At 39.9% G+C, this 19658-nt stretch overlaps 1 protein-coding gene and 3 long non-coding RNA genes across 4 annotated transcripts; 2 read left to right on the top strand and 2 right to left on the bottom strand.

The window, feature by feature from the left end:
* The first annotated feature begins 508 nt into the window (after positions 1–508).
* Positions 509–17149, top strand: LOC126985278 (tumor susceptibility gene 101 protein-like). Its single transcript, XM_050839929.1, has 9 exons — positions 509–670; positions 1602–1686; positions 4064–4129; positions 10091–10254; positions 10779–10914; positions 11517–11773; positions 11948–12178; positions 12872–13008; positions 13700–17149. Exons 1-9 carry the CDS (start codon positions 620–622, stop codon positions 13884–13886), a joined length of 1314 nt encoding a protein of 437 aa, XP_050695886.1. The 5' UTR covers positions 509–619; the 3' UTR covers positions 13887–17149.
* LOC126985282 (uncharacterized) lies at positions 4865–6009 on the bottom strand. Its single transcript, XR_007738459.1, has 2 exons — positions 5904–6009; positions 4865–5765 (listed from the first exon to the last, which is right to left on the bottom strand). It is a non-coding gene; the product is annotated as an uncharacterized LOC126985282 (long non-coding RNA).
* On the top strand, positions 7479–9052 carry LOC126985280 (uncharacterized). The gene is made up of 4 exons (XR_007738456.1): positions 7479–7594; positions 7682–7766; positions 8025–8764; positions 8849–9052. It is a non-coding gene; the product is annotated as an uncharacterized LOC126985280 (long non-coding RNA).
* Positions 13946–19562, bottom strand: LOC126985279 (uncharacterized). Its single transcript, XR_007738455.1, has 2 exons — positions 17794–19562; positions 13946–17657 (listed from the first exon to the last, which is right to left on the bottom strand). It is a non-coding gene; the product is annotated as an uncharacterized LOC126985279 (long non-coding RNA).
* Positions 19563–19658: the final 96 nt, after the last annotated feature.

Raw genomic sequence — 19658 nt, 5'->3', positions numbered from 1 at the left:
AAAATATAATAAAAAGAAAAAACCGCAACCCTTCCCAGAACCCGCCCAAGAGGAGACTTCGAGGCAGAAAAATAAAGAGGAGGAGGAATTATTATCATTATCATTATTTTATTGATTTATTTCCACTCTTCCTTTACTCCTTTACTATAATAGAGAAAATATAATAAAAAGAAAAAACCGCAAACCTTCCCAGAACCCGCCCAAGAGGAGACTTCGAGGCAGAAAAAAAAAAGAGGGAGGAGGAATTTATTATTTATTTATTTATTTTTTTATTTCACTCTTCCATATAATAAAAAAAAAAAAACCGCAACCCTTCCCAGAACCCGCCCAAGAGGAGACTTCGAGGCAGAAAAATAAAGAGGAGGAGGAATTATTATCATTATCATTATTTTATTGATTTATTTCCACTCTTCCTTTACTCCCTATAATAAAGAAAATAATAATAAAAAATCGCAAGGGACAACCACCACCCGAACCAAGACCAAGACCAAGACCAAGAGAAAAAACCGCAACCCTTCCCAGAACCCGCCCAAAACCCGCCCAACAGGGACACTCCGGGGGAAGAAAATAAAGAGGAGGAGGAAGGACGGAGAGATAAGGGCCATTTTTTCCCTCCACCATGTCTCTCCAGGCCCATGAGCAGGTGGTCTTGCAGGCGGTGGCTAACAGGGTACGTATGACCTCTAAAATCACCCTCAACCACCCTGAAATACGTGTAATAAACCTGTATTTGGGCGGGGAAGGGATGGTCATTGTGTTGGTCTTAGAGGTTGCCGTGTGTTGACATTGCTGATTTTTCCCTTTTCGTGTATTTTAAGTGATGTTTAGCTTGTGTTTTAGGTTTATAGGGTGATTTAAGGTGTTTAGGTCAATGGGGAAGGGTGCATTGGGGTACGGTCAGGTCAGGGAGGTAATACGTGTTGAAGACCTGTCAGAATTCTTCCTACTCGTGTTTTTTTTCTTGGGTTTCTGTTTTCGTGTACTTTAAGTGATGTTTAGGTTTATAAGGTGATTTAAGGGGTTAAGGTCAATGTCAGGTTAGGAAGGTAATACCGTACGTGTTTCAGACCTGTCAGAATTCGTACTTGCTGTTTTTTTTTCTTGTTTTTTTTGTTTTCGTGTATTATAAGTGATGTTTAGCCTGTGTTTTCGGTTTATGGGGTGATTTAAGGTGTTCAGGTCAATGGGGGGTCAGTGGATTGGGGTTAGGTCAGGTCAGGAAGGTAATACGTGTTTTAAACCTGTCAATTCTTCATACTCAATATTTTTTTCCCATTTTTCTTTGTTGATTCGTTTGTTTCTCGTGTTATGTTTGTTTTCTTGGTGGTTTGTGTTTGTTTAGGGTTTGGGTCTGGGTCAGGTCAGGTCAGGTCAGTACGTGTTTGTGACCTGTCAGAATTCTTCCTAATCGTGTTTTCTTCCTGTCTTTTTTTTTGTTTTTTATTGATTTGTTTCTCTGTGTGATATTTTTGTCTTGTCAATTGTATGTCAGTTATTTTTTATTTAGGTAAGAATGAACTAGTCCGTTATTTATTTATTCATTAATTTATATGAATTAGTTGCCTCGCTGTGATGTGTACGTGTGTTTGTGTGTTTTTCAGTACCAGAATGCGGACAAGACCAAGTTGGATGTCATGACAGCGCTACACAACTACCGAGGCCTCGTCCCCAAGCTGGACAAGTTCGGTGAGTCCTGATGATGACGATGATGACCATGATGATAGAAAGGAGTGGAAGTTCCTTGGATTTATTTATTCATATGTATTTCATCATGATTCTGTTAAATTTTCATTCACTTTTCATTTTATTTAGTTAGTATATGAATTAGCAATGATGAAACAAAATAAATGGAGGTCATCTTTGGATTGGTCTGTCCATTCATTTATATTCAATTGCATTTCGATTTTCTTTTTTCAATGTTATTACTATTATTATTAGATATGAATCACCTAATGTTTTTTTTATTTTTGCTGTTTCATATGATTTACCTTTTTTAAATTTTTTTTTAGATATGAATCACCTATTGTTTTCATTTTTGCTGTTTCATATGATTTACCTACTCAATTATTTTTTTTTATATGAGTTGCGTATTATTGAAGCCTCTCCCTCAGCTATGTTATTTTTTATATATTTTCAGTAATTACTCATGTTTTTCAGATTATGATATTTACTCCTGCATCCTGCTCATTAATTTTGTTTTCCAGTTTAATTTGATTTCTTATGGATCCTATAAATTTGGTGTAATTCCTTATTTAAAGAGACTTAAATTTAATTCTGGGTGTACTGTATATCTTAATTAATGTTCTCTTTCAGTGCACAATGTTAGTTTTTATCTCACTTTATTTTCAGATTAGTTTTTACTTTACATTCTTCATTTAGTGTAATTCTATGGAGAGAAAATGTAGGATAAATTCAGATCATGTTTCTCAGTCAGATTCATTTTAGTATCTACATTATTAAAGTACAGAGCTTATATTCACCTCATAACTTTAGCTTAAGATGAAATTAGTAGCAATTCTTTATCACATCATTCATAATCATCCTAAACTAATTAATTTCACATCAGTCTGTTCTCATCAGCCTCTTCCAATAGATTTTTGTCCCCTCCCTATTGTCTTCTAATTTTTCATATCGATCTCTGCTCAACCTATGGACTCCTTTTGGGTCTATATACATTTTTCAGTCACTTGTTCTTCTCTACTTTTCCTTCTGCTAATATATTTCCATAACCATTTCTTAGTCTTCTTGTTTCCTCCCTCAGTCCTCTGCTAATCCCTGTTTCCTCACCACTCCTTAAAGATCACACAATTTCTACCTTTATAGACTTCAATCACCTATACTTCTCTACTTTTCCCTCCACTAATATATTTCCATAACCATTTCCTAGTCTTCTTGTTTCCTCCCTCAGTCCTCTGCTAATCCCTGTTTCCTCACCACTCCTTAAAGATCACACAGTTTCTACCTTTATAGACTTCAATCACCTATACATCTCTACTTTTCCCTCCACTAATATATTTCCATAACCATTTCTTAGTCTTCTTGTTTCCTCCCTCAGTCCTCTGCTAATCCCTGTTTCCTCACCACTCCTTAAAGATCACAGTTTCTACCTTTATAGACTTCAATCACCTATACTTCTCTACCTTTTCCCCACTAATCTGTTGCCAGAATCACTCATTAATCTTCCTATTTCCTCTGTCATTCCTCAGTCACTCCTCATCTTCTCACCCTCCAAAAGATCATCCAGTTTTTACCTCTATTTTTAGTTTTTAATGATGGCATCGAACGCGAGTTGTTGAACCTTCATGGCACGATCCCAGTACGCTTCAAAGGTGAGCGGCGACTCGTCCAGGGATGCCCCAAGGTGATAGGCCGGAGTGTGCTGGCGGCTGGACCCCATACCAGACCCCTAGACACTTCCTTTACTCACATATTGACGTTCATATCAGTCGAGTTCCGTTTGAAGGATTTGCTTTCGTAACGGAGCCAGCTCTTTGGTCTTGGGTGAGGTCCTGACCACTGTCGCACACTTAGGTCTTCCCGAGGGGCTGCCTTGTCACACGCTGCTAGACATTCATTCATTGACCCTTCGTCCCTGCAAGGAGCAAAGCACATTGAAGTTGTGTTTTGGTCCTCTGCAGTGATATTTTTTTGTGGTGCTGTTTGGGGAAGTCACCGAACGCCTCGTTTTCTGTGTTTCTTTATGTTTGTTGTCGTCTAGTCCTCCTCTAGTATTGTCAAGGGCTTTATTTTGAGTTGCGTTTCGGGAGTCAGTTTTGTTTACGTTGGTTCGGCGAGCGGTCAGCGACTTCCCCGGGCAGCGACTGTGTTCACGAAGACATGAGAATGCTTAGAATGTGTGGTGATGCGTGGCCTGCCTACACACTAAATCACCGACATGTAAGGACTAGTAGACTTGAAGAACGTCAATTAACAGCATCTCCATAGAGGGTTGAGGTCAGCGGCATCATTCCCGGCATTCTCCCTTCACTGAACCCAATCATTGTGTGTGTCTTCACGATGCCAGATTCAACCCTCACTGTATTTTTCTTTTCTCTTTTGCAAGTGTTCCGCAGTGGCACTTCACGCTACTTACTGTGTCTCGACGGCACAATACCCGTTACATATAAAGGTATGGTGTGGGGTGTGGCCACTTGGGTCTATTCAGAGGGAAGCGGAAAGGGCGGACCAGATCTCAAACCCATACAAGCTCTCCCAGATTCACGCCTTCACTCACAGTCTTGTCGTGCTGAGAGCAGTCAGAGGATTCACACTGGCCCTTGCTAATAATCCACCCACCTACCCACCCACCATGAGTACTCCCTCCCTCCCTCTCCCACATCCCCCCACTCCCTCCCACAGTCACATACCCCCTTGCAAATGAGGTGAAGTGGTGGTGCATGGTCTCTGCTGTCTCGCTTAATTGCTGATCACCGCCTCCTTCCTCGCCTCCCCCTCCAGCACTCGAGATCACTTTCAGCTCTCTTAGTGGAAGGTGCAATAGGCTTCCTGCATGTCTCTCTCAGTAGGTGCTGCTTCTTTGGTGCTTCCTCTTGTGTGTGTGTGTGTGTGGGTTGGTGGGTCGGGGAAGGGGGGGCTAGTTGAGTGGATGTTCTTTGGGGTGTGTCGCACATCCGCTACGACTTGGGTTTGGTTTTGTGATTGCGTTTTGTGGTTCGTCAAATTCAGGAGAGTGTGTTGATGTCTGGATAGGCTACCAATATTTATACACCTACTTTCACTACTACTAATGCGTATACTACTTTTCTATAGGCCTAAAATTATTCCTTAGTCAGATATGCAAGTCAAATTTTTCACAGGTTAAGGTTGACATTATAGAGGCTACTTATACTTATATGTCTACTTATATTACTACTACTACTACTACTACTACTACTACTATTTTTCTATTGGGTTAAAATTATTCCTTAGCCGAACATACAGGTCAAATTTTTAGTAGGTAGAGTATTTTGAGATATACTACTACTACTACTACTACTACTACTACTACTACTACTACTTCCACTACCAGTCTCATTCATCGTCAGAACCAGTTATCTCGTCACCCCCTCCCACCCCCTCCCTTCACCCTTCACACACCCTTCAGCCCCCCCAGCTAGTGTGTCGTTCTTAAGTGCGTCACACCCCACACAGTTCACACCTCCTGCAGTAATGGCTAGGGGGTTGCGGGGGGGGTAGGGGGTGAACGATTCCAACCCCATAGCTGTGCCTGACGTGCCTCCAAGGGTTGTATTCTAGCATGGTTCGGCCTTTGTGTCAACCCTATTGGTGTCTGAATATTTCCACTCTTTGTTTTTTCCTTGATGATGGAACCTGCATAGTCCGTTTTTAGTCTCATTATTTGGGTTGTTTTATTTTTTGTGATAGAAATGGCACGGGTGATTTTATTTCTCGGCACACGCACGCTCGCTCTCTCTACCTCAGTGTTTTGTTTCATCTTACTCTGGGGCGTGTTTTAGCGCCCCTATTTAAAGTCACTTGCACCCTTATATTTTTGCAATAGAAATGGTACCCCTGATTTCATTCTTAGCTCACTCAAGACGCCTCTCTCTCTGTCTTATATAAACTCATTCAGGTTGTTTTTTAGCATCTCAGTGTCTGTATTTAAACCTATTCAGATCCTCTTCTATTGGGTGTTAGAATCTGCACCATTGATTTCATTCTTAGCTCACCCAAGACGCCTCTCTCTATGTCTTATATAAACTCAATCAGGGTGTTTTTTAGCATCTCAGTGTCTGTATTTAAACCTATTCAGATCCTCTTCTATTGGGTGTTAGAATCTGTACCTTTGATTTCATTTTTAGCACAAACAAGACGCCTCTCTCTATGTCTTATATAAACTCATTCAGGGTGTTTTTTTTAGCATCTCAGTGTCCTATTTAAACCTATTCAGATCCTCTTCTATTGGGTGTTAGAATCTGCACCATTGATTTCATTTTCAGCACACACAAAACATCTCTCTCAGTGTCTTATATAACCTTATTGGGTGTTGTTCTTTAACCCTTTCAATACGTGACGCAGACATCGGCGTCACAGTATGGAAAGGGTTAAGAGGAAATGAAATAGGATCATTCCTCTTCTAAACCTCTTAATCCTCTTCCATTTTCTCTTAACCTTTTCCATACCGGACGCCGACATCTGCGTCACCGTATTGAAAGGGCTGAGTGTCTGTGTCTCTTATTTAAACCTATTCAAATCCCCTTCCCTTAGGTGTTAGAATCTGCACCATTGATTTCATTCTTAGCGCACACACAACGCCTTTCTCTCAGTCATTCTAGTCGAGTGCTGGAACAAGGTGGAGTAGATTTAGCATAACTGGTCCTGCTTCTCTCTTGCTTGTAAGTCCCTATCTACCTATACCATACTCCTGCTTGTAATGGAATGGCCTGCCAGTGACTCCTAACCTAGCTACCGTATCTTACTCTCCCATGCTTGTAAAGACCCGCTCATACATCCTAACCTAATGTATTTGTCCCACCCTCTGGCGAAGTGCAATTTTGACTGCTGAAGCCATTGAGAACTTTGCTGAGCCTTGTCCACGTTACACTAACCTCAACTAACTATAAGAACACCTTGGTCTTGGTCTTGTGTGTATCTTGTGTCCATCAGAGGCGTAGGGGAGGAGAGCATGGCCAGCTTCATCACAGGGGCCGGGTTGTGACGAGAGAGCTGGGCGAAATTTACATGGGTGATGGTATGATAGTTTTTTTATGTTCTGGGTATCATAAGGCTCCCGAAGAATTACCCTGAGCCCTAAAAACACTATCACAGCATCAGTTTAAATTTCGCCCATCTCTCTCGTAACATCACAGGCTCCATTGTTGCCAGAAGAGGAGTGGGAAGTTCAGACTGATGCCAATATGATAGTTGTACTGTTCTCTGGATATCATCAAGCTCCCGAAGAATTACCCTGAGCCCTAAAAACGCTTCAATTAGCATCAGTTTGAGTTTCATTCAGCTCTTTCGGGAACGTCACAGACACACGAAATTTAAACTGATGCTTGTATGATAGTTCTTCTGTGCCCTGGGTATCATCAAGCTCTCAGAGAAGTACCCAGAGCCTCAAAAAACACCATCACACCAGCGTCATTTTAAATTTCACCTGTCTCTCTCACAACAACAAAGCCCCTGTGATGTAGGTGGACAGACTCCCCTATTCTGCGTCTCTGGTGGTCATTGTAATTGTCTTGTCCGTGGATGAGTATTTGCCTGTTATACTAATCAATGTGGTGCCCAGACGGTAGATTAACACTGCTCTGTGGGCTAAATATGGTTTGACATCTGTACCACCTGAGCTAAAGTGCATATGACTTGCTGATTGAAATATAAACACACATAGTACAGATATTCATAGGTTGTTGAAATATATATACACAGATTCACATAGTACATATATATATAGGTTTTTGAAATATAAACACACATAGTACAGATATTCATAGGTTGTTGAAATATATATACACACACTCACATAGTACATATATATAGGTTTTTTAAATATAAACACACATAGTACAGATATTCATAGGGTGTTGAAATATATATACACACATTCACATAGTACATATATATATAGGTTTTTGAAATATAAACACACATAGTACAGATATTCATAGGGTTGTTGAAATATATATACACACACTCACATAGTACATATATATAGGTTTTTTTAAATATAAACACACATAGTACAGATATTCATAGGTTGTTGAAATATATATAAACACACAGAGTACAGATATATATAGGTTGTTGAAATATATAAACACACATAGTACAGATATTCATAGGTTTTTTAAATATATATACACACATTCACATAGTACATATATATAGGTTTTTGAAATATAAACACACATAGTACAGATATTCATAGGGTGTTGAAATATATATACACACATTCACATAGTACATATATTCATAGGTTTTTTAAATTTAAACACACATAGTACAGATATTCATAGGTTGTTGAAATATATATAAACACAGAGTACAGATATATATAGGTTTTTGAAATATAAACACACATAGTACATATATTCATAGGTTTTTTAAATATATATACACACATTCACATAGTACAGATATATATAGGTTGTTGAAATATATAAACACACATAGTACATATATTCATAGGTTTTTGAAATATATATACACACATTCACATAGTACATATATATATAGGTTTTTGAAATATAAACACACATAGTACATATATTCATAGGTTTTTGAAATATATATACACACATTCACATAGTACAGATATATATAGGTTGTTGAAATATATAAACACACATAGTACATATATTCATAGGTTTTTGAAATATATATACACACATTCACATAGTACAGATATATATAGGTTTTTGAAATATAAACACACATAGTACATATATTCATAGGTTTTTGAAATATATATAAACACACAGAGTACAGATATATATAGGTTGTTGAAATATATAAACACACATAGTACATATATTCATAGGTTGTTGAAATATATATACACACACTCACATAGTACATATATATAGGTTTTTTAAATATAAACACACATAGTACATATATTCATAGGTTGTTGAAATATATATAAACACACAGAGTACAGATATATATAGGTTGTTGAAATATATAAACACACATAGTACATATATTCATAGGTTGTTGAAATATATATACACACATTCACATAGTACATATATATAGGTTTTTTAAATATAAACACACAGAGTACAGATATTCATAGGTTGTTGAAATATATATACACACATAGTACAGATATATATAGTTTGTTGAAATATATAAACACACATAGTACATATATTCATAGGTTGTTGAAATATATATACACACATTCACATAGTACATATATATATATAGGTTTTTGAAATATAAACACACATAGTACATATATTCATAGGTTTTTGAAATATATATACACACATTCACATAGTACATATATATATAGGTTTTTTAAATATAAACACACAGAGTACAGATATTCATAGGTTGTTGAAATATATATACACACATTCACATAGTACATATATATAGGTTTTTTAAATATAAACACACATAGTACATATATTCATAGGGTGTTGAAATATATATACACACATTCACATAGTACATATATATAGGTTTTTTAAATATAAACACACATAGTACATATATTCATAGGTTGTTGAAATATATATAAACACACAGAGTACAGATATGTATAGTTTGTTGAAATATATAAACACACATAGTACATATATTCATAGGTTTTTGAAATATATATACACACATTCACATAGTACATATATATATAGGTTTTTTAAATATAAACACACATAGTACAGATATATATAGGTTGTTGAAATATATAAACACACATAGTACATATATTCATAGGTTTTTGAAATATATATACACACATTCATATAGTACAGATATATATAGGTTTTTTAAATATAAACACACATAGTACATATATTCATAGGTTGTTGAAATATATATACACACATTCATATAGTACAGATATATATAGGTTTTTTAAATATAAACACACATAGTACAGTTATTCATAGGTTGTTGAAATATATATACACACATACATATAATCATAGTGTACTTAATTCATGGTAAATATATCTGACTTTGTTTTGAATAGACACGTAACTGATTGGGATATTTATAATTGCTCTTGAAATACACATATTCAGACATATATATCTTTATTTAAATAGGTAGTTAACTTTGAAATATATATAATTGTCGTTGAAATGTACACAAATATCCATGAATGCACTCTGGCAATCTGTTTTCATGGATAACTAACAAAAAAATAAATCACTTGCCAGAAAAACAAAAATGAATAATTGATACCAGACAAGAAAAAAAATAATAAACAAAGCATAAGAATTGCCAATCAAACAATGAATAAATAGATCAATACAGTATTGCCAGTAGAGCACCAACACACACACACACACACACACACACACACACGTAAACACAACTCACCACTTTCTTTCATCACCTCCGCCACCTCCGCCGTGCCACCCCACACCACACCGCGCCACCCCAGGGTCAGTATACAACATCCCCGTCTGCATCTGGCTCCTCGACAACCACCCATTCTCCCCTCCGATGGTGTACGTCAAGCCAACCCCAGACATGCTCATCAAAGCCTCGCGTCATGTCGACCAGAATGGCAAAGTCTTCCTGCCTTACCTGCATGAGTGGAACCTGGTGAGTGGCACGCTTGAGTCTGTGTGTGTTTGTCTGTGTTTTGGTGAGGTTGGGTTTGTCTTGGAACCTGGTGAGTGGTGCGCTTGAGTCTGTGTGTTTGTCTGTGTTTTGGTGAGGTTAGGTTTGTCTTGGAACCTGGTGAGTGGCACGCTTGTGTCTGTGTGTGTTTGTCTGTTTTGGTGAGGTTGAGTTTGTCTTCCCTTTGTATAGGGTGAAGTAGATAAACGTTATTCTGAGTCTCGTCTTTTTGGAATTTCTTGACCATTTAAAAGACTTGTTCTCGAATGTATAAAATTACGACTGTTTGTATAGCTAATCTTTATTAATTCATATTTTTCTATCTACACCGTTTTGTTTTTCAAGTATTGTTTTTTAATTCTACTTCTGTGTAAAATTATCACTTCTCACACAACATATATATATCTTTATCGACACATTCTGGCATTTTTTTATATATCTTATCTTTAGTGTCTTCCTTTTACCCATGCCCCAAACTATAGATAACTCGATTCCTTTATCCGCAGAACTCCTCGGACCTGGTCGGCCTCATCCAGATCATGATTATGGTGTTTAACGAGATGCCGCCGGTGTACTCCAAGCCCAAGAATGTGACCACGTCCTCCACCCCCTACCCCAGCGCCTTCCCCCCCAGCATGCCGGGTAGGTCAAACTCATCTATTCTTGTTATTTATATTTTCGGTGTTTTATTTTCTGGTCTGTTTTCTGTTTGTCGCTCTTTACGATCATATATTTTTTTTTGTGCTGGTAAAACTGTAACAAATAACACTTTACTGTACGGTATATTTTTATCGCATTGGTAAAACTTAACAAACAACTAACTATTCTTCCCTTTAATCACTTGGCAATATATTTTTCTCGCATTGGTAAAACTTAACAAACAACTAACTATTCTTGCCTTTAATCACTTGGCAATATATTTTTATCGCATTGGTAAAACTTAACAAACAACTAACTATTCTTCCCTTTAATCACTTGGCAATATATTTTTATCGCATTGGTAAAACTTAACAAACAACTAACTATTCTTCCCTTTAATCACTTGGCAATATATTTTTATCGCATTGGTAAAACTTAACAAACAACTAACTATTCTTCCCTTTAATCACTTGGCAATATATTTTTATCGCATTGGTAAAACTTAACAAACAACTAACTATTCTTGCCTTTAATCACTTGGCAATATATTTTTATCGCATTGGTAAAACTTAACAAACAACTAACTCATTTTCCTGCTCTTTCAGCTTACATGCCCATGCCAGGTGTGGGCTCCAACCTCCCCTACCCAACACAACCCCCAGCCACCACAGGATACCCTGCATACCCCACACAGCAAGGCTACCCCCCCACCAGCACCCCTTACCCAGTTTACCCACCCACCAGCACTGCCGCAGCCCACCCCACCATGCCTCAAATGGGCGGTGCGTACCCTCCGCCCTACGCTGCTACCGGGATGCCCTATACCCCATACCCGCCGGCGACTTCTAACCCGTCCACACAGGTAAGGGAGTGGGTGTACATGCGTGTGTGCGTGTGTGTGTGTGTGTTCATTTCTAGCGGGGGGTTTTTTCTACACTTTTTGTTCCCCTTGAGCCGTCTCCTTTGTTGTAAAAAAATAAATAAATAAAAATCCCTTCCTCATTTCTTTACTCATCCGTCTTTACTCATCCGCCAGACATCCGCCACCGAGACCAACACGACGTCAGCCACCAGCACGGGGACGATCACTGAGGAGCACATCCGCGCGTCGCTGATCTCCGCCGTGAGCGACCGGGTCCGCGCCAAGCTCCGCGACAGCTACGGGGGGTGCCAGGCGGAGGTCTCGGTCTTGCGGCAACAGCAGTCCGACCTGAACGAAGGGAAGACCAAGCTGGAGGGACTAATTAACAAGCTGGATCTAGAGCAGGTGAGGGAAGCTTAACCCGTCCGCTGCGATTGGCACGGATTTGGTTTTCACTCGTAGCCTGGTAACATACACTCCCAGGTCTTTCTCTGCCTCTGTGGTGGATAGTGGAGTGTTTCCCATGTGGTATTGGTGTGCTGGGTATCCCTTCACTGGTAGCCTGGTAACATACACTCCCAGGTCTTTCTCTGCCTCTGTGGTGGATAGTGGAGTGTTTCCCATGTGGTATTGGTATGCTGGATATCCCCCCCAAAACACCTAACCTAGTCTAACCAATAATAACCTAACCTAACCTAACACACCCTTACCAACAACTACTGAGACCAACAAAGCCAATATTTTACACTTATGGTACAAAAAATGGCCTAACTACCACCTGGGCCATAAAACTACACATGGAAATACCCCAAAAAACTCCTATTAGCCTTTTCTTTGACACTTAAACTCTATGGGCCATATTTTAAGACACCATCGCTTCTCACATCAACTATTTCTGAAGGTCAAAGAGGGGATCAATTTGGTTTTCATGAGTGTTTTTTAAGGTTCATGGCACAAGAAGGGTCAAACTACCACCAGGGTCATAAAACTACCCCTGGAAAGGCCTACAGCTCCTATGAAAACCATGTCAAATATGTGAACTTGGGCGACGAAATGTTTTAAAATACGACTCTATAACTCTTCTCTCTCCCTTTCAAGACCGAGTTGGACAAGAATGTGAGGATCTTGAGGGAGCGAGAGGCGGAGATGAAGGCTGTCGTTGCGCGTCTCTCATCCGCCACCGACCCCCTGGATGTGGATGAGGCCGTGACCACAACCGCACCCTTGTATAAACAGTAAGTTGCTTCTTCTTCATTGTTATCTTCCTCCACTTAATTTTTTTCCGTTTTTTCTTTGTATGATTTTTTTCTCCTTTTCCTTTTTATTTTGTTCTTGTTTCTTTTGCTTTTCTCCTCTTTATTTTATTTTCTTCCTATATTCTTTCTCATTCTCTTCTCTCTTGCTCTTGTTATTTCTCTCCTCCTCCTTTTTCTTCTTTTTCTCCTTGTTGTGTAACCTAACCTAACCTAGTCTTACCTAACCTAACCTAACCTAACCTAACCTAGTCTTACCTAACCCAGCCTAACTTATCCTAGCTTTACTGCCTAACCTAGCCTAACACACCCTTACCAACAAAACCAAAAAAATATCTAAAATCACACCCACTTCAACCCCAGACTCCTGAACTTACTATCCCTAAACCTACCTAACACCCTTAACCACACAAAAAATATCTAGAATCGCACCCACTCTCCCCTCCCCCAGACTCCAGAACTTACTTAACCTAACCTGAGACACCCACCTAACCTAACCTAACACCCATAAACACACACAAAAATATCTAGAATCACACCCACTCCACCCGCAGACTCCTGAACTTGCTATCCCTAAACTTACTTAACTTAACCTGAGACCCCCACCTAACCTAACCTAACACACCCTAACCACACAAAAAAATATCTAGAATCACACCCTCTCTCCCCCCAGACTCCTGAACGCCTACGCAGAGGACCAAGCCACCCAGGACGCCATTTACTACCTCGGGGAAGCACTGCGCCGGGACGTGATCGACCTGGACTGTTTCCTGAAGCACGTCCGCTCCCTCTCTCGGAAACAGTTTCAGCTGCGCGCGACCATGATCAAGTGTAGGGCCAAGGGAAACATGGCAGGATAAGGGAGGATGACGGTAGCTTGTTCTCTTATGTGTGTGTGTGTTTGTGTGTGTGTGGGTGGGTGTATGTATGTGTGTGTGTGTGTGTGTGTGTGTGTGTGTGTTGCCTCTCTCTCCCTCTCTCTGTTTCTCTTTCTCTGTTTCATTTTCTATCTCATTTTTTCTCACTCTCTCTCTCCATCTCTTCTTCTTCTCTCTTTCTTATCCCCAACGTTCTCTGTCTTTCCATTTTCTCTTTCACATATTTTCTCTTCTCTCTCATTCTCTCTTCTTCTCTTTCCCTCACTCTTTCTTTCTTATCCTCAATGTTCTGTCTCTCTGTTTTCTCTTTCTCATCTCTCTCACATTCCTTCTCCTCATCTTCCTCTCTCTCATCCTCAGCTCCATCCCCACGAGCGGATGTCCGAGTGGAACGGTTGACATGAATCCGATAATCAGTCTACTTTTTCTTCTACACGCCACACAGTTAATAATTTCCGTTCCTATATGTGTCTCTGTTGCGCCGACTAAACGAAACTTTCCAACTATATGTGTCGCCTTAGGGTTGGGTCATTCACATATACATTGGATTACTATACCTGTTTCCTTTCGTTCAATACTCAACCCTTGCAATCCACTCCTACATAGATTTTCCATAAGTGATTTGAACCCGCCTTCACGCATGTTATTGTTCTTATTATTATCGTTTTCCGCATGTCAAGGACGGTCATGTACACTTATTTTTTCTTGCTAAGTGAAGCCGTTTGTGTGTTTGTTATGATAGGTGTCACAGCTTGAGTTAAGAGTATTCTACGTAATCATTTGAGTCGATAAGTAAATCCTAGGTCACGTATCTTAGTTCGCTGGCTGCCACTCTGCCACCATTCAGTCAGGTAAAGCCCCGTTCACTGTGGCGACTCTGGGCCATGACACCCCAGCGACTCCGAGTACACGAGGTCTTGGGCGTGAAACGTTGATGTGAAAGGGTTGCACATGGGGGGAAAGAGGACCAGAAACGATCGGCGGATGCTGAGTTGACACAGTTTGAAGAGGGGCTAAATGTCGCTGGGTTGTCGGTACAGTGCGAACGGGCGTAAGTTGATATGTAACCCTGTATTTTTTTTTTTTTTTTTTTTTTTTTTGCCTATTGCACCTAGTGTGTGTATTATAGTCAGTGCAATTAAGGAACCATTAATCGACAGATCCTCTCCTATAGCCTCCATTATGTAGCCCCTGTACGCTCTCAAGCCCCGCAAGGAATATTTTTATGCGTTGGTTTAAGATTTCCCGTTAAGTGATCACAAATGTCATATATACACACACGCCTGTATAAATATATATTGTACCTATACTCTGCATCTTATTTTGCAGGCTCGGGTGGCAGTCTGTCGTGTTATGATCACTACTTTTTATTTTTTAGTGTGTGTGTGTGTGCTATTATTATCCAGTGTTCTGTGTATGGGTTGTCTCATGTTGCTTATATTTGTGTTGTCTTCTTACGATTTATATTTTTAATCAAGCTGGTTTTTTATTTTTTTTATTCACACCGAGATATCCGTTGCCTACACGATTCACCGCTCGCCACAGAGTCATCTCATTCAAACCGCTTAGCCCGTGAGTCATGCCAAAGCGTTCCCGGTCACCGCCATCCCTGCATTTCGTGTCCGGTGCAAGAATTTCCCTTCGGTGGTGTCGTGCCGTCAACCATCCTTCATTTGATCGTTCCTGAGTGTGTTTCAGCGTGCACATACAACGAAAACTTCCCTTGGGTAGTGCCGTGCATCTAACCTTCCCTCGAGTGACCATTCCTGAGTGTTTGTGATGATTTCCTTTTGGTATTTCCCGCTTGTGTTTCCGAGAGTGTGTTGATGGCAGTGACTTCCCTTTGGTAGTGTCGTGCATCTTACCTTACCCCCTGTGAGTGTGTTTAGAAGTGTGTTGATGGCAGTGATTTCCCTTCAGTAGCGTCGCACATCTAACCTTCCCCCTTTGTGACTGTTTGCGAGTGTGTGCTGATGGCAATGATATCCCTAAGGCAGTGTCACACATGTAATCCCCCCCCCCCTGTGTGACTGTTTACGAGTGTGTTTACAAGCGTGTTGACGGCAGTGACTTCCCTACAGCAGTGTCGCGCGTTTACATTTACGTAATCCCCCCCTTGTGTGACTGTTTCCAAGTGTGTTTACAAGCAGTGATTTCCCTACGGGGGTGTCGCGCATTTACATTTACGTAATCCCCCCCTTGTGTGACTGTTTGTGAGTGTGTTGACGGCAATGATTTCCCTACGGTGGTGTCGCGCATGTAATCCCCCCCTGTGTGACTTTACGAGTGTGTTGATGCGGCAGTGATTTCCCTACGGTGGTGTCGCATATGTAATCCCTCCCCTTGTGTGACTGTTTCCGAGTGCGTTGATGGTGAGTCCGCAGCGTCGTGTGACTGTAAATATGCACATAACTATATATACAAAGCCTATAGTGTATACCAGGATAGTCAGTACTAGAAGCAGAGATCATTAAGGGGATATTTAGTCACAGTCTCGCTCTCTCTGATAGACGATGTAGAGTTACCGAAAACCTCTTTACCCTGTTCTCTATACGTAATACTTAAAGGAATTACGTCAACTATATTAAAGAGAGAGGTGAGCTTCAGTACGACAATTATTAGCGATGACAACACAACAAGAAAACGATACCTCTCTTTACCCTGTTCTCCATACGTAATACTTAAAGGAATTACGTCAAGTATATTAAAGAGAGAGGTGAGCTTCAGTAAGGATTATTAGCGATGACAACACAACAAGAAAACAGTGCCTCTCTTTACCCTGTTCTCTATACGTAATACTTAAAGGAATTACGTCAACTATATTAAAGAGAGAGGTAAGCTTCAGTAAGACGATTATCAGCGATGACAACACAACAAGAAAAGCCGAAAGTGGGGAAATATCGTAATGAAAAGTAAGAATATTTAAAAAGTAAGACGTAAAGTGATTATGGAGGATGGCAATAGGTGGAGTCAGGAGGAAAGTGAAGTAAAAAGTAAGGTATAAATATGTTAAGTAAAAGTAAGGAAATGAAACTGTACATCTTATCCGTAATTATGAGTTTCGTGATGTAATTCGTAACGTGTGTATTACGAGAGAGGAGTGGGATGCTTATTTTATTATTATTATTATTATTATTGTTATTATTTTTTTTTTACAGTAAAGGAAACAACTCAAGGGCCATAAAAACAAAAACGATCATGAAAAGCAAAGCCCATATATCACTTATCCCATAAAAGAGAGTTAAGAGGAGTGGCTGAAAGAGAGGTCAATGATAAGTTACAAAAAAAGAAAAAAAAACAGCCTGCAAGGAAAGAAAGAAAGAAAGCAGTTCAAGTGGCCAAATGTGAAGGTCGTTTCGCCAGAAGTGGTCAAGTGAAGTGCCAATTGGAGAACGGATGAAAGCGTTGGCAAAGGTTTAAGTCACATAGGACCTAGAAGCATTGGTAAAAGTCTAGTTCTCGTAAGGTTATTTAGTACCGAAACCTCAACTCTTCCCGTGGCCAATGAGGAAGCGGATAAGCATTGGCAAAGAATATGTTATGTAGGAGTTTTTAGTTGCACGATCTTGAGGTCCTCGCAAAACTCCATTTCTCATAAGTCTGTTTACCACCGAAACCTCAACTCTTCACTGTGACCAATCAGGAAGCGGACAGAAGCATTAGCAAAGATTATGTTATGTAGCATTGTTTAGTATCACGAACTTGAGGTCCTCGCAAAACTCCATTTCTCGTAAGACTGTTTACCACCGAAACCTCAACTCTTCACTGTGACCAATCAGGAAGCAGACAGAAGCATTAGCAAAGATTATGTTATGTAGCATTGTTTAGTATCACGATCTTGAGGTCCTCGCAAAACTCCATTTCTCATAAGTCTGTTTACCACCGAAACCTCAACTCTTCACTGTGACCAATCAGGAAGCGGACAAAAGCATTAGCAAAGATTATGTTATGTAGCATTGTTTAGTATCACGAACTTGAGGTCTTCGCAAAACTCCATTTCTCGTAAGACCTCGACCATGTGACGAGTGCCAATCAGGGCAAGGTTTAGTTTACGTAGCATCATTTAACGGGACGACCTCGATTGTACGACCTCAGCCACGCTCAAAACACCCGAGTGAAGCGTTCGCCAACGTTTATTTTGTACTAGAATTGTTTAGTAGAGACTGATTGTGAAGTGGGCCAGTCAGGCTCGTTATGTTACCTCTCTTAGGCCTTGGTGGATAGGGGAGGGTTCGGAAGGGAAGAAGGAGGAGGAGGAGGAGGAGGAGGAGGAGGACAGTAATTCAGTTTGCTATGTTTCCTTGCTTGGGTTCTAGTGGATCAGGATGAGGAGGCTTCAGAAGGAGGAGGAGGAGGAGGACATTCGCTAAGGAGGACCCCAATCAAAACATGCCCTTCAAGTTACGACCATGAATTCTTATGTATTTTTCCGAAGGTTTCATCCCGTCAATGTAAACGGATCTATGCTTTTATTATGCTCCGTACGGCACACCGAATGTCTATAGCACCTGTCCCTCTTATGCCGGGGACAGATTGTTCATATTAAAGCACAGATTTATATAATAGAGTGTATGTTTTTGTGTCAGGGCTGCCAACCTGTCCGAAAATGAGGCTTGTCCCTGTGGAATGGTGTGTCAAGAGGAGATGGAGAAGGGAAGAGAGATGAGGATGGGAGATAATGGAGAGGAGATGAAGAAAGGAAGAGAGAAGAGAAGGAAGAAGGGGAAAGAAAGAGAAAAGGAGAGGAAATGGAGATGAAAGAAGGGAGATGAAGAAAGGAAGAGAAAAGAAAAGGGAGAAGGGGAGAGAAAAAGATAATTAGATAGAGAAAAAGAGTAAAGAAGAGGAGATGGAGGAGAGGAAAATAAAGGAAGGGAGATGAGAAAGATGAAATAATGAAACAAAGTAAGAAAAAAACAAGATAAAGATGAAGAAGAGAAAGAAAATGAAATGGAATAAGCAAGGAAAAAAAAGACGAAATGGAGAAAATATTAGAAAAAAAAAGAAGAGAATGAGATAGAAAAAATAATGTGAATGTTAATATTAGTGAAGATACGTAGCTATGGGTGTGAGGACATATGATAGTTTTGATATGGGTGTAAGGGCAAGGGAAGGAGACTATTTAGCAGGTGAAATGGGTGCTCTGAGATGGTTTTAACAAGATAGTTTTGATATGGGTGTGAGGGCAAGGGAAGTATAGACTATTTAGCAGGTGAAATGGTTTGGACATGTGATAGTTTTGAAATGGGTGTGAGGGTAAGGGAAGGAGACTATTTAGCAGGTGAAATGGGTGCTCTGAGATGGTTTGGACATGTGATAGTTTTGATATGGGTGTAAGGGTAAGGGAAGGAGACTATTTAGCAGGTGAAATGGGTGCTCTGAGATGGTTTGGACATGTGATAGTTTTGATATGGGTGTGAGGGTAAGGGAAGGAGACTATTTAGCAGGTGGAATGGGTGCTCTGAGATGGTTTGAACATGTGATAGTTTTGATATGGGTGTGAGGGCAAGGGAAGAAGTGAAATGGGTGCTCTGAGACGGTTTGGACATGTGATAGTTTTGATATGGGTGTGAGAGCCAGGGGAATGGATGAGTGGATGAAACTAGTATTCTGAAACGGTTTGTGGATGAAATAAGAGTGAATCAGGGGAAAACTGATTAAAATAGTACATATCAGACGAAAACCCAGTATTGAAAATTATTAATAGAGTGAATAGGCATTAGAAAAAGGCATGGTATCAAAGTTACCCCGTTA

Source organism: Eriocheir sinensis, chromosome 59 (genome assembly GCF_024679095.1).
Source record: "Eriocheir sinensis breed Jianghai 21 chromosome 59, ASM2467909v1, whole genome shotgun sequence".
In the NCBI taxonomy this organism is placed as follows: Eukaryota; Metazoa; Arthropoda; class Malacostraca; order Decapoda; family Varunidae; genus Eriocheir; species Eriocheir sinensis.
Note: the sequence above shows the minus strand (reverse complement) of the source record. Positions and strands in the feature narration are given on the sequence as shown.